The sequence below is a fragment of the Phyllobates terribilis genome, unplaced genomic scaffold (genome assembly GCF_046119375.1).
Source record: "Phyllobates terribilis strain yellow unplaced genomic scaffold, ASM4611937v1 Scaffold_3__8_contigs__length_932513732, whole genome shotgun sequence".
NCBI classification, from domain to species: Eukaryota; Metazoa; Chordata; class Amphibia; order Anura; family Dendrobatidae; genus Phyllobates; species Phyllobates terribilis.
Window position 1 is genome coordinate 670,909,092 of NW_027362763.1, and position 25,751 is coordinate 670,934,842.

General features: G+C 40.1%; 1 protein-coding gene across 1 annotated transcript in view; it reads left to right on the top strand.

The window, feature by feature from the left end:
- PLB1 (phospholipase B1) overlaps positions 1–25,751 on the top strand; it is a 147,350-nt gene that overhangs the window by 18,106 nt on the left and 103,493 nt on the right. Inside the window, exons 7-21 of the mRNA XM_073671780.1 lie at positions 254–302; positions 400–451; positions 1,498–1,575; positions 4,193–4,255; positions 4,769–4,851; positions 5,413–5,479; positions 11,130–11,213; positions 12,123–12,188; positions 14,631–14,711; positions 15,858–15,924; positions 18,200–18,258; positions 20,445–20,518; positions 20,959–21,002; positions 21,940–22,048; positions 22,891–22,951. Coding sequence (XP_073527881.1) covers positions 254–302; positions 400–451; positions 1,498–1,575; positions 4,193–4,255; positions 4,769–4,851; positions 5,413–5,479; positions 11,130–11,213; positions 12,123–12,188; positions 14,631–14,711; positions 15,858–15,924; positions 18,200–18,258; positions 20,445–20,518; positions 20,959–21,002; positions 21,940–22,048; positions 22,891–22,951 — 1,037 coding nt within the window. The remainder of the gene's footprint in view (positions 1–253; positions 303–399; positions 452–1,497; positions 1,576–4,192; positions 4,256–4,768; positions 4,852–5,412; positions 5,480–11,129; positions 11,214–12,122; positions 12,189–14,630; positions 14,712–15,857; positions 15,925–18,199; positions 18,259–20,444; positions 20,519–20,958; positions 21,003–21,939; positions 22,049–22,890; positions 22,952–25,751) is intronic.

Consider the following 25,751-nt stretch of genomic DNA (forward strand, 5'->3'; position numbering starts at 1 on the left):
TACACATGATTTTCTGCCATCTTAGCATGTGATGCCTAATGTCACCCCTGAGCTAAAGCAGCGTGGCTGCCGATTATAGCAGATCATCAGCTAGTGACAGTTTGAGTAACTTGTTCATTACCTCTGTAGAATTGATATAAACATATACACTGATAATATCAAAGTGGATACTTTGCAATCAGCTGCAAGATCTATAATTATTCTACAACTCATATTATAAATATCATCTCCACTTTATATTTCTCTTTTACAGCTGTCGAGCAAAAATTGCAATCCTCGGTATTCAATGTTTCACCGACTAAGTATGTATAATGGAGTTATTGTTAATCATATCCTATTATCAGGGTGAGATGGTGCGGGGCTTCCTATTATACACTTATATCGATGCCCGTCTTATAGGAACCTGGTGGCTGAAGCCGAGAATCTGGTGGAAAGTCTGAAGCAGAGTGCGGTGAGTTTCCTGATGTGACCGTCGTCATTTTCCTTTTCTTCCATTGTTTGTTCTTTTCCTCTTCTTATTCGACTTTTTTTCTTATTATCTTATACTATGTTATTATCTTTAGTTCTTTTCTTGTCCTTTTCTTCTTCTTGTTCCTTCTTTTTCTTTTCCATTCACAATTTTTCTTGCTTTTTTCCTTTCTATTTCTTTTACTTCTTTCTTTTATTTTGTATCACTGATCTGCTTTCTTTTTAAAATCTTTTCTTATTCTTTCTCTTCTTTTTCATCTGCTTTTTCCTTTGTTTTTATTGTACTTTCTATTCTACTCTTTCATCTTCTCCTTTTTCGCCTCCATTCTGCCTCTTCACAAATAAAACCGTAAAATTGTGTAGGATTTTCTAATAAATCATTCTCAGGCTGGCTTCACGCTCTTCGCCGAGCATTCTATAGGGGTCTAAGGTCTGCAGACCCAAAAATGTAGTGCCCCCCATTGTTTTCACTTACTGCAGTGAAGTATATAGGAGTCCAAAAGAAAAATGTAAGAGTCTGTTTGACCTCCCTTCTGGGCGGTGTCCGTCTGCCATAAAACAGGGGCAAACTGCCAGAGAGCATGTCAAAGTTTCACTGCAGTGAATGGAAACATCACGGGTACACTTACAAATATTTTTTGGGTATAATCAATTCCCTGTATAGAGGAGGTTCCTAATGTGAACCCTTGTCTTTTCATTTATAACTGCAGACCACATCAAAGTTGAGCTGAACTTTGTTGTGGTTATAAATCAGTTGAGAAGAGCTCAGAAAAAGATAGATATATGAGGAAAAAAAAAGCTCACTGACGGATTCTCAGTGCACTCATTCTGCAGTCAGCACTGCACAGGGAGCCAAAGAGCATTTATATGTCAAACAGTGCAAAATTTGTAATGAAACTCAAATGCAAAAAAAAATATGGTGGTCATGTCCTTTAATATTCAGTGACTCTGCTCATGTATTGTGCCATAGCTTATACCCAATTATGGCCTTTTCTTCATATCATATAATTAACCCTTTCTGCTCCTCAGACCGTGTCTTTCGCCGATGATTGGAAGATGATCTTGATTTTTTTGGCGGCTGAAGATCCTTGTGGTTTCTGCATTCAGGTAAACAGGAGACTTTTTTCATATAAAGTTTGTTCCCGAGTTGGACAGAATATAGTCATTATTGTGATGGTAATTTAAGAGGAAATCGATGGGCCCCTAATATTAACTGGGGCCATAAAATAAATAATGTTCAGTTTGTCCACTTTGTGCTATCCCTCTTTAACGTTAGACCGACCACGGGTTTTCCCAATATTGTGACCTCTAGTGATACATTGTAACTTGTGGGAGAATCCAACAAGTGTTCAATTTCCCTGCAGCACCTCCGCAGGAGAAATGAAGTATTACACAATTCTTACAATGTAACAACTGTGTAATGTCCGGGTGTGTTGGGTCCTCCAGCGATGGAAACACTCTTTGTAGATACTCTTCACCCTGAATAATTGTTGAGGGTTCTGTATTCCCCCCATTCCTAAATAAGAAGAGGTCAATTTGCTGATGTCAGACATTTCTGCCATCTACGTATCTCCCCCGAATACAAAAGGAATGGACACATCAAAATCTAGCAGATCCAACCCTTCTTTCACCAACATCTGCCAATGTTTTGATATGTATATTGTATATAGACATATGGGGAACCCAAAAAATGATCTGGGGTGCTAATTTTCCCTGAGAAACCTTATGCGATCAATGTTACATAGCCTTTAATAACATAAACCGCTGTCCTATAGTATGATCTATCATATCTGGGACACATTTCTCTGTGCTGCAATCAATCTTGGAAGGGAACAGAACAATTTCCAAACTGTTGCTGAGACATTCTGTTCTTTTTCTATTAAAGTCAAAGCAGAGATAACGGAGATATAAACCAGATCTAAGTCCAATTCCCAAGATGGATCAGATAATGTATCGGCGTTCGCAAAACACGCAGATAAGATCAGATGTAAAAACCCGACAGGGACTAGTCCTGACAAATCACTAAGTGATAAAACGTCGTCTATATATCTGCGATCGCGGGTCTGGAGGACCGAATGTGTCGGAGGGATCTTGGCCTCCAACTGCAGATCAAAGTTGGTGATGAAAATGATTAGAGGCCATCACTACTGATAAAATAGAGGTTGTCACCCAGCAAACCCAGATAAGTAGATAATTCTCATTTCTCATTAGTCCCTATTTAGTCTGTGCTGATTCATTTCATAATACTTTGCTATAAGGGTCGGATCCATGTGTTTTTTTCTGCTGCAAAGTTCTACATTTCCTATATTGAGTTAAAGATACATGACAAAATTTGAACTGCCTGCAGCCACCACTAGGGGGAGTTAGGAGCTTACTGCACGCAGTATGCATTGAGCACCAGAGCTCCCCCTAGTGGTGGTTGCAAAGCTTTGAGCAATTTAAAAATAAAATATAAAATTAATTTTGGATCATATGGATAGCTTTAGATACAATGACAAATCCAACAGCGATGAATCCTGACAAATAGCAGAGAGATGAGACCATAGACAGCAAAGTGATAAAACGTCATCTATATATCTGCAGTCAAGTGTCTGCAGACTCAAAGGCGTCGGAAGGGATCGGGCCATCGAATTTCAGGTCAAAGATGTTGTATGAAAACTATTAAAAGCCACTATTATTGGTTACATTTCTATAAAGCCAGACTAGTAGATCATTCTTGTGTCTCATGGGAAACTTGAACTAATCCCTGTTTAGTCTGAGCTGGTTCATTTTACATTTTATTCTGATACCAAAATCCAAATTCTTTTTATAGACAAATATTCATGATAAAATTTGAACTGCCTGCAGCCACCACTAGGGGGAGTTTGGAGCTTACTGTATTGTTACGCACCTGTCCCGGATCTGTGCATTGCTTCCCTCACCCCGGTCCGCTAGATTCTGTTGTGCTCCACATCGGGCTTTGCATATAGCCTTGACCTCCTGAACTTCTTTTGCTTGTCTGTGGTTCCTTGCACTCCCCCTGCTTGCCTGTGGTCTCCGGGACGTCTTCCGCTTGCCTGCGGTTCCCTGCACTCCACCTGCTTGCCTGTGGTCTCCTGGACATCTTCTACTTCCAGGCAATTCCCTGTTCTCTACCTGCTGGTCCTGCTTGTATGTGGTCTCCTGGACATCTCCCACCTGCTTGCCTATGGTTTCCTGGATATCTCCGACCTTCTTGCCTGTGGTCTCCTGGACATCTCCCAACTGCTTGTCTGTGGTCTCCTGGACATGTCCCAACTGCTTGCCTGTGGTCTCCTGCACATCTCTGACCTGCTTGCCTGTGGTATCCTGGACACCTCCCAACTGCTTGCCTGTGGTTTCCTGTACGTTTTCATGCTGTCCCCTGTCCCTCGGCCATTCGTGTCCCGCGTACCCACCTATCTGCTCTCCCAATGCCCATGGCCCGTGTTTCCACCCAGACCTTGGTCATGGAGGATCCACTTCACCTAGTGAGCCTAACCTGTATACAATGAGCCGCAGTGCTCCATCTAGTGGTGGTTACGGGCAGATACATTTTGTCACTTAAGTGTATGTGTTTGCAGGGGATTTGAAAAACAAAGCTTCAATCAATGTAAAGATATTTAAAAAATGTAATTCTGGATCTATTCGAGATTTTACCATTAAATATTGGACTTTTAAAATTATTACTTTTCGCCTGATACATTTTCTTTTTCATTTTCTACAGGAAGATCCCACAGAAAACACGATAATAGAACTGACTGCGGCTCTGGACTATTTACATCTACAGGTAAATGGTAGAAGGTCATGTATTCTGTCTATGTATATACTGTGCATTCACTGTATACCTACTGGCGTCATCATTAGCATGTGCCTTCCCACGTATCCACCATTCCTCAGAAAAATCCTTATAGGATTAGTTGTGTCTTATTGTTTTATAAAGAAATAAACATTACAGTGTTTCAATTTCTGCTGCTTTGTGGAAACCGTCAGCAAGAAGTACTGAGTGCATAATGGTGCCTTGCTATGAAACGGGAAGGACTAACGATTCATAAGTTCATCAGACCATTTGGCTGTTCATTGCCTAACAAGTCCCAGGTAGTCACATGTTAACATTAGACATAGCAGGAAGAATAAAGCAGATGATATGTTTTCAGTTGCCAGCCTGCTTGCTGATGGTTTCCAGGTAGATGCAATTTCTACAGAAGGTTAAAATGAACTGAAGATAATCTGGATTTTATAATTGAGTTAAACTAAAACGTTGACATGGACTCATCTTCTAAACTTTTTTTTTTGTCTAAAGCTTCCGAAAACATTTATCAGTGTGGTGGACTTAACGCTGCTGAGCGGCCTCTACCTGTCCCGTCCTGAGAATGCGGAGATCAGGTGAGCTACAGTCTCCAGATCAGTATGAGATTTGTGATGCAGATGAGGTCAATTTCGATAATATTCACTGACAATTAACAATTAGACCCTTTTTTTCCCCTTGGACCTGTCTGCAGCCACTTATCAGACCTCCTTGAATTAAATCATATTCATACTCCGCCAATGCATACTACATGGGAAGACAGACTGACTTCAATGCCACCTTGCAATACTTAATTTTCCCTGTGGAGGCGCTGCAGGAAAATTGAACAGTTGCTGCTACATAATAGCCCTGATGACAGCTGAACCCTTGGGTCCCAGCAGCTGGGCACCTCGTGAATATTTTATGTTTGCGAGTATCTGTCAAAAGCAGTTGACCCCCTTTTAATGTAACCTTTGATGAGCAGAATTATGCATGCAGCTCTGGAGTGTAGAATATGTTGTAATTGAAGGACATTACAGGAAAAGTAAAACAAAGAATTCACAAATGTATTAGATTTAACCACAACCTTCTGCAATCCATCTCTACACTACACCCCTGGTGCCTGCCTTCTTATGGTTTCCACATTTGTTGTATTTCAGAAAGTCCTGCGAATGCTTCCGTAAACCTTCCGACTTCAATAAGGCCATGTTCCGTTTCTCCTTCCAGGTGAGAAAAATGTATCACTGTATCAGAAGGTGGCGGATAGTTTAGGGGGCATAAACCCCATCAGAGATATCAGAGGTGCAGTCTGAACACGGCAGCCGCACAAATCTCTCCTGTCCTGATAGTTTGTTACAATGTATCAGTGCAGGGCTTTTTTTAGAATTTACACTCAAATTTGGTTTTAATGGTCAAATAATCGAAACAATAATGTCTCTATACTCGAGCAAGAATTTATACCAACAAAAATCTCTCTAAGATCATACCGATTACTAATGGAACCAGACCGGGTTGTCCCTGCCCCCATTACTTCTCGCCCTCGTCATGGAGAAAAGCGATCCATACTACCAGACGTCAATTCAAAATCAGTCTTTTTGCAGACGACATTTTATTGTCCCTTACATACCCATCTGTTTCAATTCAAGAAGTCCATGTAGCTTTAGACAAATATGCTGAAGCTTCATACTTCAAGATCAGTTTGGAAAAGTGGAGAATACTCCATTTCTACATAGATACTTCTATACGAAAAAAATAACATAAAAAAAGTACCGCAGACTTTGAATGGGAGAACAAGACAATTATTTAGGAATTTTGCTCTCTAGAAATCTCAAAACAACTATAGATATGAATATGGAAAAAAATAATGAATACCATAACAAAGGATCTAGAGAACTTTTCCAATCTCGAATTGACCTGGTTAGGAACAGTAGTTTTCTTTAAAATGATTCGTCTCCCTTAGATCCTATATATTTTTAGGGCTATTCCGTTACCAATCCCAACTAATTATATCCTCATGCTGCAATCTATATTAAACTATTGTATTTGGAGACAGAATTTCAAAATATACACTAATTAGTGATGAGCGAGTGTGCTCATTTAACCCTATCGCCGAGCACGCTCAAGTGCTTTACGAATATCTTCGGCGTGCTTGTACTTTAAGTTTGAGTCCTTGCCGTCTGCATGATTTATGATTGTTAGTCAGCCTCAATACATGCAGGGATTGCCTGTTTGTTAGGAAATCCTCACATGTGTTGAGGCTGACTAACAATCATAAATCATGCAGACGCAAGGACTCGAGCTTAAAATACGAGCACGCCGAAGATACTTGGAAAGTGTGCTCGGCGAAAGGGTTAAACGAGCACCCTCGCTCATCACTAACACTCATGAAAAATAAATCTAGGGGGGTTAAACAAAGCCTAATATGGCCAAAAACCGACTGACACTCAGCACGGTTAGATTTGGAGCTATCACTTAACGATTATCGTCGATAGTAAAACATATTATTAATCCATCCCTTCCGGATTCATCTCATCCCATTTTTTTCAGCCACTATCCTAGCTTGGAAAAAAAACTGGCAAGACCCATTAAGAAAACCACGAAATTTGAACAAATTAAAGATTTCCCCCTTTCCAAATTTTGAATAAAACCGACGCACCAGCAAATTGGTCTCTTTTAGGGATAAAAAAAGGTTAAAGATCTGCACGACGGGAATAGGTTTATCCCCTTTACGGAACTGAAACAAAAATATAAATTGCTAAGTAAAGATTTCCTGCATCTGCTTCTTATTAGACAAACAATCCAAAAATTGTTACTAAACAAGAACCCCTTATGAGAGGTAATTGGCCAACTACTAGGTAACTTAAATAATAGTTTTCTTTTTGAAAACTAGCAATATTTATGACTTGCTCAACAATGATGAGTCTTTTGAAAAAAAAACAAAAACATCTACATGTTAAGATGGTAAAAATATTTAAAGAAGATATTTACTCCAGAATAATGGCAGAAAAGCATGGAATTAACCTATTCTTCCAATATTTGTATGTCTCGTCATGAGTCATATGATAAATCGCTTACTAAATGGTACTTATCCCCATTAAGACTAGTTAAAACAATTCTAAATTACTAGTTAAAACAATTCTAAATTACTAGCTAAAACAATTCTAAATTTTTCCCCACGATGCTGGAGGAACTGTGGTCAGAACAGCGACATATTACACATTTTCTGGAAATGCCCCAAGATAAGGAATTTATGGAAGGAGGTGTCCTCTTTGATTAATCAATTACTAAATCAAGATATCATTATTACTCCACAAATGGCACTTCTATCACTTGATATGGAGACTGTTAACGCCACTCATAAACATATTTTAATAACTCACCTTTTCTTAGTGGTCAAACATTCCATCGCTGATTTTTGGAAAAAAAAAAATCAAATATCCCTAAAGTGTCAGCCATTATTCAGAAAGTTATGCTACACAAAACCTATGAAAATATCCATGCCATAGCAAACAATATGCTCAAGACATCACAAAAAATGGGAAGTGTGGATTAACAGCATTCTTGAAAATTGGAAAATATACTTTTATTATCAAGTATTGTAAGTTTAGCATTTGCTTGACCATGAAAATTACTGAAAATGTTGTGTGATCTTTTTGCATTATGTATACCATGATATATGTAAATTTAGATGTAGCTATATGTAAAAGCTGTTTATAGTGCTGCCAAACTTTACCCCAATTCAAATGCTGAAGTTAATAAGGATGGGGCTGTTGGATTTCAATATGCCCGATCCAATTGCTTTCACGCTCATGCTCGTGCATGGGGCACCCGCAGATGACAGTGAATGGCTAACTTTACTCTGGGGATTCTTCTCCCCCCAATCATGTTGTACATTGCTATTCTATCCTGATCCCTTGACCGATCCAAGGACTACTCCCACTATCATGCTCTCTGTCTTTCCATTATCAGATAATACATTGCATAAGATCTATCTATCTAGAATTCCATCCATCCTGCTAAGATAAAACTTCCTCCGCCATTTTCACCAGCATCGGAGCCGCGATGAGTCAGGAGCCGCTGGAGATAATATTAATTACTTTAATCTGAACATCTCAAGACAAAGTCCAGTGTCCTCCGCTAGACCTAAGTAATTAATGAACATTATGTAACTGTGGCGTGACACATAACCTTGTGCAGAGTCCGGCATATGTGCCATCAAAATAAATGGAGGGCCTCCTATAGGGTCTACTAGCGGGACCACTGGAGAGGCATAAGCTCAGGTGTGACCACAGCCATTCACTCTACATGGTCGCACATGCTCAGTACTACTCAGCTTACCAGGACCTGTGGGGTCCTAGGCATCAGACCCCAGCAATCAATTTTCCTCATTATTGGTGATATATAATGGTAATGGGACACCTATAAATTCGACAAGAAAGTGGTAGAAACTTTTCCAGAACATTTCCAGATTCCTTCACTCTAATAAAAAATGTGTTTCCTGTAAAAAAAAAAAAAAAAAAACCATTGAAAAACAAAACCAACTAACTTTATACTTAACTTTAAAGTTCTGAATAATTGATCTAATCCTAGCTAGATTTAGGATTAGGACTATGTTTAGGGATAGGGCTAGCGGTAGTGATAGGGTTAGGTTTAGGGTAATACAATACAACCCCAATTCTATAAAAGAATGCAATGATTTGGAAAACTCTTATATTTTATTCACCACACATCATAGATCACAGATCAGAAGTTGAACGTTGCACATTTTTCTATTTAATTTTAAAAAATTAACTCATTTAGAAATTGGTGGCAGCGACATATTTCAGAGCAGTTTTGCCCGGCCGTGTCCACCACTGTGCCGCGTCCCCTCTTCTTTTTACAACAGTCTGTAAACGTCGGGGGAAATGATGAGACAATTGCTGGAGTTTTGGGAGAGGAATGTTGTCCCCTTCTTGTCTGATGTCGGATTCTCGCTGCTCTTCAGTTTAGGATCTTTGCCAGAGTTTTTGTTTCGTTTTCGTCTAGCATTGATGGCGCATTTCATATGTGGGATGACCCTGGCGTAGGCACTAATGCCCCCCTTACCATCAAAGATGCAGAACTGTGCCCTGATAACAAGCTGGACGGTCCTTCTACTTGAAAGCAAGCTGGGCGTTCACTCTCCTCGATAACAAGCTGGACGGTCCCTCCTTGATAACAAGCTGGACGGTCCTTCTCCTTGATAGCAAGCTGGACGGTCCATCTCCTCGATAACAAACTGGATGGTCCCTCTTCTCGATAACAAGCTGGACGGTCCCTCTCATCGATAACAAGCTGGACGGTCCCTCTCTCCAATAATAAGCTGGACGGTCCCTCTCCTCGATAACAAGCTGGACGATCCCTCTCATCGATAACAAGCTGGACGGTCCCTCTCTCCAATAATAAGCTGGACGGTCCCTCTCCTCGATAACAAGCTGGACGGTCCCTCTCCTCGATAACAAGCTGGACGGTCCATCTCCTCGATAACAAGCTAGATGATCCCTCTCCTCAATAACAAGCTGGACGATCCCTCTCCTCGATAACAAGTTGCATGGTCCCTCTCCTCGATAACAAGCTGGATGGTCCGTCCCCTTGATAATAGGCTGGACTGTCCCTCTCCTCGATAACAAGCTGGATGGTTCGTCTCCTCAATAACAAGCTGGACGATCCCTCTCCTCGATAACAAGTTGCACGGTCCCTCTCCTCGATAACAAGCTGGATGGTCCCTCTCCTCGATAACAAGCTGGACGGTCCGTCTCCTTGATAATAGGCTGGACTGTCCCTCTTCTCGATAACAAGCTTGATGGTTCGTCTCCTCGATAACAAGCTGGATGGTCCTTCTCCTGAGTCTGCAGGACACTGCGTGTGGGGTTTCCATAAAGAATTTCACATTTTGGTTCCTCCAAACACAGAATTGTTTTACATTTTGCCTCCGGCCATTATAAATGAGCTCTGGCCCAGAGAAGACTCCAACGTTTCTCGTTTGTGCCGATATTCTGCATCTCCTTTGCATGATAGAGTTTCACTTGCATTTGCGGATTGTACAGCGATCTGTGATATCAGACAATTATTGCTGCCCATGCAGTTATTTGCCTGTATTTATTGCAGTGTCTCCTGAGGGCCCGGAGATCATTAGCATCCAATACTGACCATCGGACCTGTCCCTGATGCACATGGAGTTTTCCAGAATCTCTGAATCTTTTGATGATATTATATACTATGGATGGTGGTATATTCAAATTCTTTGCAATCTTACTTTGAGGAAAATTTTCCTGAAATTGTTGCACAGTTTTTAGACGCAGTTGTTCACAGATTAGTGACCTCCGACCATCTTTGCTCCTGGGAGACTCTGCCTCTCTAACAAGCTCTTTTTACACAATCTTGTGACTTAGTTAAAAATGGACTCTCCTGCTGTTTTTCATTAGTACCTCTTACTTTTCCAGCCTTTTGTGAACCCCATCCCAACTTTTTTGATACGTATCGCTGCCATCAATTTCTAAATGAGCTAATTTTTTCAAGCAAAATGGGAAAATGTCCAATGTTCAACTTCTGTTCTTACGTTCTGCAGTAAATAAAGCATGGGGAGAGAGATTTATAAATCATCGCATTATTGTTTTCTTAACATTTTACAAGATCCCAACTTTTTTTGGAATTGAAGTTGTAGTTCCAGTAAAAATAAATAAATAAAAGTACTAAAAAAAAAAGTAAAAGAAACAAACATGTAATTTACTTTTAAACGGTTACATCTAATAATCCATTGGTTGGGGGGGTTGCAAAATACTTGTCATATCCTAAGTGCTGACAACGTATGCTACCTCACTGGTGGGGGGGGGTACTAATTTAATTTCTTCTTTTCTAGTCTGTCCTTGAAAAGTTAATAAGCTCGGAGAGATACGACACGAGGGAGGATTTCACTGTGGCCTTACACCCTGTTCTCCATATGGTGAGTACTGTATGCGATAGTGTTCTGAACTCTCTAAAGAGTCATATAAAAAGTATACTTATGTTCTGCAACTTTTTTTACTTTTATTCCCTATGGCAACACTTCTTTTCAGGTTTTTTTTTCAGCTTTTTCATTAGGGTGAAGCAAATGACCATCCACATCAATGCATCACTGTATATATATTCTGAAATGTGCAAATAGTGGCATTTTATGTTGTGTAGATTTGGACTTTGATGCATATGGTGATTTGAGTCCTTATCACACATTTAGTATAGTCAGGAAGTGTTGTCATGGGGACATGTAGACGGTTAACCCTTTCGATATGGGGTATTTTGATTCAACAGAAAATGTATTTATAATGTCCAGAAATTCTTTATGTGTTGTTAATACGATTTAACACTAAATATTAATGGATAATGGTATCTTTAAGGGGGGCATTTTATTTCTTAAATTGTATTTTGGCCTAAAAAATCATTTTTGCAATTGGGTTTGATTTAAAAAAATGCCTTCTATAGTCTCTGTGTTGCACTGTCTATTGCTGTCAGAAAGAGGAAAGAGTTAACTGAGATTCAGTTAGTGAACTCTGGAGTTTGTAAATCTGTTTATCTGTATTTTTTTAGCTGATTTATGACCACATTGAAGTTGAACTGTGCTCATAACTCAGCACTGAGGAGCTGTGAAAAAGATAGATAAAAGAGTTACAAGATCACTGATGGATTCTCCGTTAACTCATTCTGCCGTCAGCACTGTACAGCGAAAACAGAAATGCAAAACAATGCAACATTTTTATTTTAACCCAATTATAAAAATTATTTTTAACTCAAAACATATGCATGTAAGTAATAAAAAAAAAATAATTGTAAGGTAAGAATCTGAAGGTGTATTCATATAATATGGACGATTTTGCAGGTTGAATTTGAGAGTAAAAACATTGATAACTATGGGGATATCTACGGAGTGCAATGCTCACAGGAGGTAAGTTTTGATGACTAAGTGCTCCCGGTAGTCTTTAGGATATATATATACACATGTATGCATCCTATATATATATATATATATATATATATATATATATAATGTACAGTACAGACCAAAAGTTTGGTTACACCTTCTCATTTAAAGATTTTTCTGTATTTTCATGACTATGAGAATTGTACTTTCACACTGAAGGCATCAAAACTATGAATTAACACATGTGGAATTATATACTTAACAAAAAAGTGTGAAACAACTGAAAATATGTCTTATATTCTAGGTTCTTCAAAGTAGCCACCTTTTGCTTTGATGACTGCTTTGCACACTCTTGGCATTCTCTTGATGAGCTTCAAGAGGTAGTCACCGGAAATGGTCTTCACTTCACAGGTGTGCCCTGTCAGGTTTAATAAGTGGGATTTCTTGCCTTATAAATGGTGTTAGGACCATCAGTTGTGTTGTGTAGAAGTCTGGTGGATACACAGCTGATAGTCCTCCTGAATAGACTGTTAGAATTTGTATTATGGCAAGAAAAAAGCAGCTAAGTAAAGAAAAACGAGTGGCCATCATCACTTTAAGAAATGAAGGTCAGTCAGTGCGAAAAATTGGGAAAACTTTGAAAGTGTCCCCAAGTGCTGTTGCAAAAACCATCAAGCGCTACAAAGAAACTGGCTCACATGAGGACCGCCCCAGGAAAGGAAGACCAAGAGTCACCTCTGCTTCTGAGGATAAGTTTATCCGAGTCACCAGCCTCAGAAATCTCAGGTTAACAGCAGCTCAGATTAGAGACCAGGTCAATGCCACACAGAGTTCTAGCAGCAGACACATCTCTACAATAACTGTTAAGAGGAGACTTTGTGCGGCAGGCCTTCATGGTAAAATAGCTGCTAGGAAACCACTGCTAAGGACAGGCAACAAGCAGAAGAGACTTGTTTGGGCTAAAGAACACAAGGAATGGACATTAGACCAGTAGAAATCTGTGCTTTGGTCTGATGAGTCCAAATTTGAGATCTTTGGTTCCAACCACCGTGTCTTTGTGCGACGCAGAAAAGGTGAACGGATGGACTCTACGTACCTGGTTCCCACCGTGAAGCATGGAGGAGGAGGTGTGATGGTGTGGGGGGGGCTTTGCTGGTGACACTGTTGGGGATTTATTCAAAAGTGAAGGCATACTGAACCAGCATGGCTACCACAGCATCTTGCAACGGCATGCTATTCCATCCGGTTTGCGTTTAGTTGGACCATCATTTATTTTTCAACAGGACAATGACCCCAAACACACCTCCAGGCTGTGTAAGGGCTATTTGACCAAGAAGGAGAGTGATGGGGTGCTACACCAGATGACCTGGCCTCCACAGTCACCAGACCTGAACCCAATCGAGATGGTTTGGGGTGAGCTGGACCGCAGAGTGAAGGCAAAAGGGCCAACAAGTGCTAAGCATCTCTGGGAACTCCTTCAAGATTGTTGGAAGACCATTTCCGGTGACTACCTCCTGAAGCTCATCAAGAGAATGCCAAGAGTGTGCAAAGCAGTCATCAAAGCAAAAGGTGGCTACTTTGAAGAACCTAGAATATAAGACATATTTTCAGTTGTTTCACACTTTTTTGGTAAGTATAAAATTCCACATGTGGTAATTCATAGTTTTGATGCCTTCAGTGTGAATGTACAATTTTCATAGTCATGAAAATGCAGAAAAATCTTTAAATGAGAAGGTGTGTCCAAACTTTTGGTCTGTACTGTAGATATATATATATATACACATACACACACACATCAATAAATATATTTATATATATATATATATTTATATAGTTGTATTGTCTACGAATTAAATAATAAAATGTATGCTGTCCACTAGTGTCCATCACTTTTTAGGTTCCTTGCTTTATTACACTGCTTGTAATCAGGTCTCCATCCATTCACTTCCTTTTGAGTTCGCGCTTATATGCAGCAGAAAATCGTAACAAGCAGAGCTGCAGTGTAAAGCATGAGGGAACCAGCAATAAAGAGACAGAAGCAGCCCACATTTCTTAAATGAGATAGGATATTTTTTTTTATAATGTATCAAAGGTGAAGTAAAGAATTTGATTGTAGCTGTGACCTGAATGAACTAAGCTGAGACTGAAGAAGCCATAGTACGAGACACTATGGGGCCCCTAGAGACACTAGGGCCCGGTGCAATTACTATTCTACAGTTCCTACAGCTATGCCCCTAGTCACTGTGACCTAATTATATGTACAATATATAAAAAGAGGAATAATTATGTATTTAAAGGGATCATTGACATTGGATAAGCCTGTTTCCACACACCCTATGGGAGCTTATGGAGATGATAGAGGGGGGTCACAGCCATCGGTAGGCAGCCCCATATGCTGTGTTTAGCTCCCCTTTATAAGCTGAATCCCATGCAGGTGTAACATCTTGTGCTGTGGTTTATACTCAGGACTCGGGCTTCTTGAGCACACATAAGAACAGTCCGTACCTGTGGCTGCAGGACATGATGCCGGAAGAGAAGCAAGCACAGGTAAGATTGCATATGGTGTATGTATATAGAGTAGTATAGACCAGTACACGGCAAGATGGCACTTCAGGGATGTAGACACATTCACCTATATACTATATCATTGGCATTATGCAATTTTTGGGGGTGTCAAAAAATTAGCAGTTTTGTTGCAACCCTATTTGCATAAAACTTTGAGTATTGTTTTCGATTTTCGACACTTTTGAAAAGTGGATGAAGAATGTCAATGGGGTTATATCGGGGGCTTGACCACCATGGTTCTGACAGATTGATCAAAAACTGCTCATAGCTGGCGCAATTTCCATTGACAGACAAAAATACCTTTTTATAGGTTTGGCTCATTCTGCTTCATCGCAAATAAGTTGTAGAACAGTGTATGAAGCACCAGGCTTAGAAAATATCATCCTCTCTGCTTGGATCAATAAGCAGGCCTTATCGATTGGTATTTAAAGAGGATTATCACTTGTGATAAATATGGATTTTTTTCACTTGGTTTAAATGCAGCTGTTCTCCTGAATCCGGCGTTGCTTTTCTTTTGTTCCTGCTCCACTCTGATCCTGAGATATGACCTTCTCTTTCTTGTATATAAGTCTAGTCTAGCTGCCTCTCGTGGGCGTGGTCTTCACTCTTCTCTGTGGGCGTGTTCTTAAGAACCGCAACCACTTGTCTAACAAGACTAGCTTTATATACAGGGAAGATGAGGCTGTATCTCTGGAACGGAGAGGAGCAGAAACAAAAGAAAAATATCACCGGATTCAGGAAAAGAGCGGCATTTACACCGGGTTTTAAAAAATTAAATATTTTAAAAAAGTGACCGATCCTCTCAAAAGGGATGTCCCAACTTGAGAACAGGGCTCTAAAATGCATGCTCTGAATGAAGCTCCTTCATTTGTCTATGGGATTACCGGAGAAAGCCGAGAGCTGCTCTCCTCTATCTCCAGCAGTTCAACAGAGTGGGATCACGCTCCATTTTAATAGGGTATTTCAGAGCCCCCTTTTTGGGATCGGTGGTGGTCCAAGCAGTCAGACGCCTACTAATCAGCAAGTTATCACCTATACTGTGAGCAATAATCTGATAAATCCCTAACAAAGGTGTCACTTTAAATAAAAATGGCTGCCATGGAGTGAATATACATCTTTTTCTTACAGTCTCGGGTACAGGGTAGCAATTTCACCTGTACAAATCTGTCTCCTTCCCCCGAAATCCCAACCTCAGGTAAGAGCTGGGCTACGTTAACTATATAAAACTTATTTATGATATACGTATATACAGGAGAGGGGCGGAGCTGTGACTACTGATTACCATAAATAAATTATCGGTTCTACAACTTTTTTTTTTAAGAATTACAAAAAAACACATAACATATATAAGCAAAGGAAAGGAACTTCATATGCAATGTAATATCCTAATGTAACGTGAGAAAGGATTCATTCACTTTTCTTCTGGCAATTTTTAGGAAATTTTAAATAGGAGTGAATGGGTCTGTTTAAAATAATTGTGTAAGATTCTGAGGGACATTGTTGCCCATAGCAACCAATCAGAGCTCAGCTTTCATTTTCTAAACTGATCTGGTACATTGAAAGCTGAGCTGTGATTGGTTGCTACAGGCAACAAGACCAAAGGACCTCAATTAGAAGAAAAAAAAGAAAAACATGGCGTTGTTGCCCATAGCAACCAATCATAGTGAAGCTTATAAAAAGGTAGAATAGATTGAATGGCTGTTTTTATTCTTCTGGAAAAGTTTTAAGAAATGAGCCCCCTGCGTGTAAGGTGGTAGCTCAAGTGACGCCTCTGCGGTATATTAGAGGTCACATGATGGCCTGTGCCAATCAGCTGTCAGCATGTAGAGGACGTTGCTAAATGTGCCCATTGGTTCTGACCTGAATGTAGATCGCTATGACGCTCCATCTTAGGGCACTGACACTGACCCTAAAGTATCCAGACTCAAACCCACAACAGACGCCAAAATATATTCAGACCCCAGAACAGACCCCTAAATAAATATGGACCCCAGACTCTAGGGTAAGGAGATACCCCAGACCCCAAAATATATACAGATGCCAAACCAGACTCCTAAATAAATATGGACCCCAGACTCTAGGGTAAGGAGATACCCCAGACCCCAAAATACATACAGATGCCAAACCAGACTCCTAAATAAATATGGACTTCAGACTTTAGGGTGAGGAGATACCCCAGACCCCAAAACATATACAGATGCCAAACCAGACCCCTAAATAAATATGGACCCCAGACTCTAGGGTGAGGAGATACCGCAGACCCCAAAATACATACAGATGCCAAACCAGACCCCTAAATATATATGGACTCCAGGCTCTAGGGTGAGGAAATATCCCAGATCCCAAAATATATACAGATGCCAAACCAGACCCCTAAATAAATATGGACCCCAGACTCTAGAGTGAGGAGATACCCCAGACTCCAAAATATATACAGATGCCAAACACGACCCCTAAATAAATATGGACCCCAGACTCTAGGGTGAGGAGATACCGCAGACCCCAAAATACATACAGATGCCAAACCAGACCCCTAAATAAATATGGACCCCAGACTCTAGGGAGAGGAGATACCCCAGACCCCAAAATACATACAGATGCCAAACCAGACTCCTAAATAAATATGGACTCCAGACTCTAGGGTGAAGAGATACCCCAGACTCCAAAAAATATATAGATGCCAAACCAGACCCCTAAATAAATGTGGACCCCAGACTCTAGGGTGAGAAGATACTCCAGACCCGACCCCTAAATAATTATATACCCCAGACTCTAGAGAGAGACAAGAGATCCCAGACCAGACACAAAAATAATTACAGATCCCACACTCTAGAGTGACGAGAGATCCCAGATCAAACCCCAAAAACAATGCAGATCCCCATACTCCAGAGTGAGGACAGACCCCAAAATAAATATGTACCCCAAACTAGACCCCAGAATAAATACGTAACCCAGACCAGACCCCAGAATAAATAGATAAGGAACAGGCCTCAAAGTAAATTTGTACCCCAGACCAGACCCCAAAATAAATATGCTTCCCAGACAAGACCCTAAAATGAATATGTACCCCAGACTAGACCCCAAAATAAATACATACCTAAGACCAGACCCCTGAATAAATTTAGACTAAAAACTAAAACACACAGTAAATGGAGAACCCGGTCTGACCCCAGACCAGATTCCAAAACCTGACGAGATCCCTAAATAAAATAAAAGACCCCCGACTGTGCCACAAAATAAATATGGACCCCAGACGAGGCTTTAAATAAAGTGTTTTCAGATGAGACCCTCTATTACTCCTCTCCCCGCTACTGTGCTGCAGGCAATATCCTGACACCCGGCCACGGAGAGGGAACGAGGAGTGTGTAATAGCACAAATCCATGTTTTCTTCTTTATATGATTTTTTATACATGTTGCCATTGTGACGTTTCAGATCTTATTGCACCATGTTAACCCTTTGTGGCTTTAGTTCACAGATTGAGGCCTGCAGACTTTAAAGTAATGGCTGCGCTGGGAGACTCCATCACTGTAAGTACTGATATTGTAGGTTATAGACGGAGAGGACTCATGCAGTGATACTTATCCCTGTGTGCATCTGCACTGATATAACTGGAAAGCGTACTCCCATCATTGTAAGGCTCTGTTCACATCCCAATATATTGGAGGTTACCTACGATGTATGCCACTACATAGCCACAATGTGCAAAAAAAAAATTATACATCTATGTATATATTATTATTATTATTATTTTAAGGTAGCTCACTGTATACGATAGTTTTGTCTTCTGCACTTCGTTATGAAGAAGGTATGGCGATATCTGTCAGGACCAATGGGACAATTTTTTTGGCCTCTGCAGGGTTAATTGGGTCCTATGGTTGTATTAGATACAGGCAGCCATGTTCTACAATACCTATGTAAGAGGTACCAGGGTGTGTGTTGGTCCCATAAAATAATATGGATACACTGGCCCTTGTTGGATAGAGTGATTTCCCCACTCAGGGATTGAGAAAGCAATGGATGTGGACACTAGCAAGTGAATTGTATTCACTAAAAGGAAAAGAGCTTGCTGTCTACAACATTTCTTTAAGATGGTTTGAACACAGGTAGAAAGCTGCATTACAACAACAAGCTAACACTGGAGACACTTTGTTCATAGGTGCGACACACTGCTGGCAAACACTTCAGCAGCAATTCCTTCACAGTGCAGCACAGCAAACATCCATAGCACTCGTCACAGCCCCCTCTCGTGGTCCCCTCTCTTAGCAGCGGTATCCTGCAGTAGCTCTGATATGACAACTTGCAGACTTTCAGCCTACTCACCCAGTTACTGCATGACAGTTTCTGACACAAAGGCATTGGTATCTGGCTGTCTTTGATGTTGTACTTCTCTTCACACTCAGGCTTCAAACACTTCTTGTGTGGCTGCATTTTATCTTTGCTCTTATGGCGGATAGCTTCTCCCTGTTATATGTTTCTATGCTCCCATCTGGAAGTAATTCTCACCTTCTCTCTGTAATGGAGGCTCTTTCATTCAGGAGGGATTTTCTATTCCTCCCGGGGAAGATAACAACCACTACAGTGCAGGATGGAGCTTCTTACATGTTACTCTACAGCCCTAACTAGTTCCTTTGGGTGGAATATCAATTGAGAAGTATTACTTACTATCAGAGTTTCTTGCTTCTGCCTGAGTTCTGAAAACTTGTGAACTTAAAGAACACATTCTCCAAACAATAACAGGGTGTGGGTAGAAATGCTGAAGCTAAGGGCTCATTCAGACATCAGTTTTTTTTCACGTTCGAGAAAAACGGTCCTAGTTTCATCAGTGATTTTGTTCAGACGTTCTCATCAGATTTAATTCTGTCATCTGAGTTTGGACTCAGTTTTATCAGTTTTTCTCAGATCAGAAAAAAAAAGTTTGTCTAGCTTCTATCTAGCGGTTCATGAAAATGGACAGAACTCAGATGGTATCCGAGTGCTGTTCAATTTTTTCACGGACCCATAGACTTGCATTGCCGATTTTGATTATTTTGATTCGACACTCAGATCAATATTGGACATGTCTATGTAATTTTGCACAGACCACTTGGTTTGCAAAAAGCAAATCAGACATGTGAACAGGCTCATAGACTAAACTAGGTACGAGTTTTATCTGTGAAAAACATGCATAGAACTCGTATGTTTAAAATGAACATCTGAAAGAGCCTTTACTCCCATTATCAATGACTCAATATCTTATACAGCCGCTCAGTGTGTTAACTGTTTATGCTCTGCATTCATCACTTTAGACATCATTTTTGCTACTTAGCAAGTTAAACTTGAGGCAATTCTCTTACAAAACATATTTATGCAGACAATAGAATTCTCTCCCATCACACCTACAGCACTTCACTGGATCTTTTGCATACATACACGATTTAGTATAAAACATTGTATTAAATAAAACAATACACCATAATATCCACATGGCATTAGCAAAGTCCTGAACAGTTCAACAGCTAGCAAAAGGCTATGATATTTGTAAGAGGGTAACAAACGCATTTTCGGCCCTTCTACACCTAGATATAGTCAGTCCTGTTCTATCATGCTACTTACAGACAGACATGTTGTATATCACCGAGAAAGAAGCAGGAAAAGTAGATTATAATCAGACTACTCCTTTATGTTATCATAAAGGTAATAACGTGTTTAACCTTCTCCGACTTTACTTTTGCAGGCAGGTAACGGAGCCGGTGCATTTGTTCTTGATCTGTTGGATGTGGTGACTGAATATCGCGGTTTATCCTGGAGGTAAGAAGAAGGATGTTTCGATTTCTTATCAAATATCTAATTTAATATATAAATTATATTTATTTATCAATCTACTAAACTGGTAAAGGTTGAATGTTCTGGATTTCTGTTCTGGCGTTGGGGCCACCTTAGCTCCAGGTCATTTTACAAAACATCTGACATGTCTTTATTGGTGATGACGGCGCTGATCCCTGTGCCCCTTGGCTCCTATCCCCCTGGCTGAATTAGAGCTACAAGAAGGATATCATCTCACAATCGTGATGAGGAACGCTGATGTGAACAATCAGACGCATGGTGCTCAGCAGATCCCTACTTCAATTTTTCTTAAAATGTTTCTGAATTTTTTTCTCTCGAAAATTTGCAAATTCTAAGCTATGCCAACATACCTGATGCACAATCTACGTCCCACTTCATAACCCTCTTACTCTTTCTTTCCTTAGCATCGGTGGTGACGGAGACATCAGTAACACAACCACACTGCCAAGTATGTACATTAATGGAAAGGGAAAAATTATATAAATATATAGACATATCATTGGTGCAGCATGTGCAAAGCCACCTACCTTCTTACAGGTGATGTTTGTAGGGTCCTTGTTTGGGACCAGTCCTTGTTGCTTCGGTTGAAAGGGTGGTGGCATGAACTAGCATCTATACCTTACCACCACACCATACAAATGCAGTGCGGTTTACAGAGTAAACTTTTCTTCATTTATTTATCAATCTTTATAATATACTTTATTACCTAATTTTGCATATATCCCAAACTTCATGTTGCAAGTGCTGTTTTACCAGCCTGGTTCATGCACTTAGAGGAGCTGATTTGAACTGCAGCTCTGGCAAATATCCGCACTCCAGTCTGAGCTTCTCTGCTCCTCTCCCACAATCTCAGAAGCGACTAACAAAGACTCTCCCCGTCTGACCATGGGTGGAGAGGAGCGGAGACGTCCATGCTGGATTTTTAGAACAGCTGCAAATCAGCAACTCTAAGTGCAAGAACAAGGCAGGCGAAACAGCACAGAGCCAAGGAGAAAAGGGAGCAAAACAGGGAAATGGAATATATTACAAAGATCCATCTTTACAAAGGCTGATCAATGATTATAAAAAAAGTTTATTTACAATTTAAGGGAATTAATGAGGTCAACCGCAATCTCCCTTTAATATTTGTGCGAGCCAACAAATGGTTCCATCTCTCTAAAATCACAGCATGGAGAACATGCTGCCCCTCGATGTTGCTGCACCATCAGCTGAGACCATGTTCATTTTCACTACGTGGACTTATGACATTGAAGTCGGTAGTTCCTCTGGATGTAGAACGTTTAGTCTGTGTGAATGAGGTTACTGGGGGCAAAAACAGTCACTGAATGGTGGGTAAGTAAATGAGTCATTAAATTCAGAACTTTAGAGATGTTTTCCTCTTACAGACATCCTCCGGATGTACAATCCTGACATACAAGGTTACTCGACAGATAAGGGATTCCATTTTCTTCCACGTTCACGGCTAAATCAGGCCGTTCCCGGAGCGAAGGCAGAGTACGTAGCAAAGCGGAAATGACTATTCTTTCTATATGATGTATTAGAAACCAATCTGTCATGTGAAATGCTTGCTTAGGATTTTTCTAAACTCTGCAGCTTTTGTAAGAATAGAATTACTACACTAATTCCAATAATATTATGTAAGAGGGGAGAGCTGGCAGGTCATTTCCTACAAGATCAATGACTTTTTCCAAACACTTAGCGATGGCCATCGAACATGTCCATTGACCATGCGCTATCCCTACATGGAGCAGGCTCAGCGCACATGGCAGGTGTCAGCTGTATTACACAGCTGGCATCCGAGAGTCACTGATGAGCTATCTCCAATTGCATCAGTTTAGCCCCTTAAAGACATTTTCAAGGCTTCCAAGATGGCTGATGGCAGTTTGGAGGGAAATGAAAAAAAGTGTTATGTCTCCTAGAAGAAGAGGAAAAAAATGACAGAGCAAAAAAAAACAAACAAAAAAAAAACCTGCAATCTGCTCCACTAAACAATTTGGCAACTTTTACCTAAAAAAACTTAAAAAAAAAAAAAATGATTCCTCAGCTTGACCACCAGACAAGTGATGGCGGACCTAGCAACTGCATAAACTTCTAAGGGAAACTTTTTAAGGGACGTTGTTCTCGTATTTTCAGGGCAGCGTACAGTAGGTGGACGGGCGGCGTAGATGAAAATGTATTTGGGAAATGAATAAGAACATTGTGCTGCTGAATGTTGTGATATTTCTTGACGGGCAGTGAAATAAAATTAGTATTTTATCTGCCTTTCATCTACAGTGAGATAGAGATATAGCCTTGTAGATGCACTAACATTTTGACCGTCTTTTCTTGTTTTGCAGTGATATGCTCGAGCAGGCTGAATATGTTGTGACAAGGATGAAAAACATGGAAACATCAAAGGTCTCTTGCACAGTATACTTTTGTTTTATCTGTGATAGGTAAAATACTAATAGGAACTACATTTAAATGGACCTGTCACTTGCCATCAATTTGTAATTTTGTTACCTAGTGTCAATGCCGCTCATCTCCTGAATTCGGCGCTGTTTTTTTGTGTTTTGTTCCTGTTCCTCTCCATTCCTGAGATATGGCCCTCTCTACCATGTATATACAGGTACATCTCACTAAATTAGAATATCATCAAAATGTTAATTTATTTCAGTTTCTCAATACAAAAAGTGAAACTCATATTATATAGAGTCATTACACACAGAGGGATCTATTATATAGAGTCATTACACACAGAGGGATCTATTATATAGAGTCATTACACACAGAGGGATCTATTATATAAAGTCATTACACACAGAGGGATCTATTATATAGAGTCATTACACACAGAGGGATCTATTATATAGAGTCATTACACACAGAGGGATCTATTATATAGAGTCATTACACACAGAGGGATCTATTATATAGCGTCATTACACACAGAGGGATCTATTATATACAGTCATTACACACAGAGGGATCTATTATATAGAGTCATTACACACAGGGATCTATTATATAGAGTCATTACACACGGAGGGATCTATTATATAGAGTCATTACACACAGAGGGATCTATTATATAGAGTCATTACACACAGAGGGATCTATTATATAGAGTCATTACACACAGAGGGATCTATTATATAGAGTCATTACACACAGAGGGATCTATTATATAGAGTCATTACACACAGAGGGATCTATTATATAGAGTCATTACACACAGAGGGATCTATTATATAGAGTCATTACACACAGAGGGATCCATTATATAGAGTCATTACACACAGAAGGATCTATTTCAAGTGTTTATTTCTGTTAATGTTGATGATTATGGCTTACAGCCAATGAAAACACAAAAGTCATTATCTCAGTAAATTAGAATACTTTATAGCAACAGCTTGAAAAATGTTTTTACAATCCGAAATGTTGTCCTACTGAAATGTATGGTCAGTAAATGCCTCAATACTTGGTCGGGCTCCTTGTGCATCAATTACTGCATCAATGTGGCAATGTGGCATGGAGGCGATCAGCCTGTGGCCCTGCTGAGGTGTTATGGAAGCCCAGGTGGCTTTGATAGCAGCCTTCAGCTCGTCTGTATTGTGGGGTCTGGGGTCTCATCTTCCTCTTGACAATACCCCATAGATTCTCTATAATAGATTCTCTATGGGGTTAAGGTCAGGCGAGTTTGCTGCCAATCAAGCACAGTGATACTGTTGTGTGTAAACCAGGTATTGGTACTTTTGGCAGTGTGGACAGGGGCCAAGTCCTGCTGGAGAATGACATTTCCATCTCCATAAAGCTTGTGGGCAGAGGGAAGCATGAAGTGCTGTAAAATGTCCTGGTAGACGGCGGCGCTGACTTTGGTCTTGATAAAACACAGTGGACCTCCACCAGCAGATGACATGGCCCCCCAAACCATCACTGATTGTGGAGACTTCACACTAGACCTCCAGCAGCTTGGATTGTGGCCTCTCCACTCTTCCTCCAGACTCTGGGACCTTGTGGAGTGTGTCAATGACTGCCTTCTGGACATCTGTCAAGTCAGCACTCTTCCCCTTGATTGTGGAGCCTACTGAAACAGACTAAGGTGCCTTTTTAAATGCTTCGGAACCCTTTGCAGGTGTTTTTTGTTAATTATTCTAATTTACTGAGATAATGACTTTTGTGTTGTCATTCGCTGTAAGCCATAATCATCACCATTAACAGAAATAAACACGTGAAATAGATCGCTCTGTGTGTAATTACTTTATATAATAGATCCCTCTGTGTGTAATGACTCTATATAATAGATCCCTCTGTGGGTAATGACTCTATATAATAGATCCCTCTGTGTGTAATGACTCTATATAATAGATCCCTCTGTGTGTAATGACTCTATTTAATAGATCCCTCTGTGTGTAATGACTCTATATAATAGATCCCTCTGTGTGTAATGACTCTATATAATAGATCCCTCTGTGTGTAATGACTCTATATAATAGATCCCTCTGTGTGTAATGACTCTATTTAATAGATCCCTCTGTGTGTAATGACTCTATATAATATAGGAGTTTCACTTTTTGTACTGAAATAAATTAACTTTTTGATGATATTCTAATTTAGTGAGATGCACCTATACATCTAGTCTTTGTAACAAGTGGGTCCTCAACTCTTCTCTGTGGGGGTCTCCTTGAGGACCATGGCCACCTAGCTAACAAGATTAGATTTATATACATGGAAGAGGGGGCCATATCTCAGGAACGGAGAGGAGCAGGAACAAAAGAAAAACAGCACCGGATTCAGGAGAACAGCGGAATTTACACCAGGTAAAAATTTTACATATTTATTGCAAGTGACAGGTCCCCTTTAGCTGTACTTATAAAGCATGGCCCACAAAAAACAAACCCTGTGTCCTTTATGGGGCTTGTACAGAATAATGGAAGAAAGATGTACTGACCAATTACTGGAGACGCAGCTATGTGAAGTGGTGTCCGTCTTATCGTGGTCAGGAGTCGGGACCACCTTCTACGGCACCAAACGTTCCAAATTCCAGATTGGTTGCTAAAAAGGCAATTTTACTGTTAAATATTTCCAATGAATGAAGGCAAATAAGTGTCATTCTGTACAAACCTGACAAGGGATACAAGGGCCGGTTTTGCAGCCAATCCTGTATTTATCTTGGTAGCATATGGCGGTGAAATTATCACAATGACCGATTTCTGAA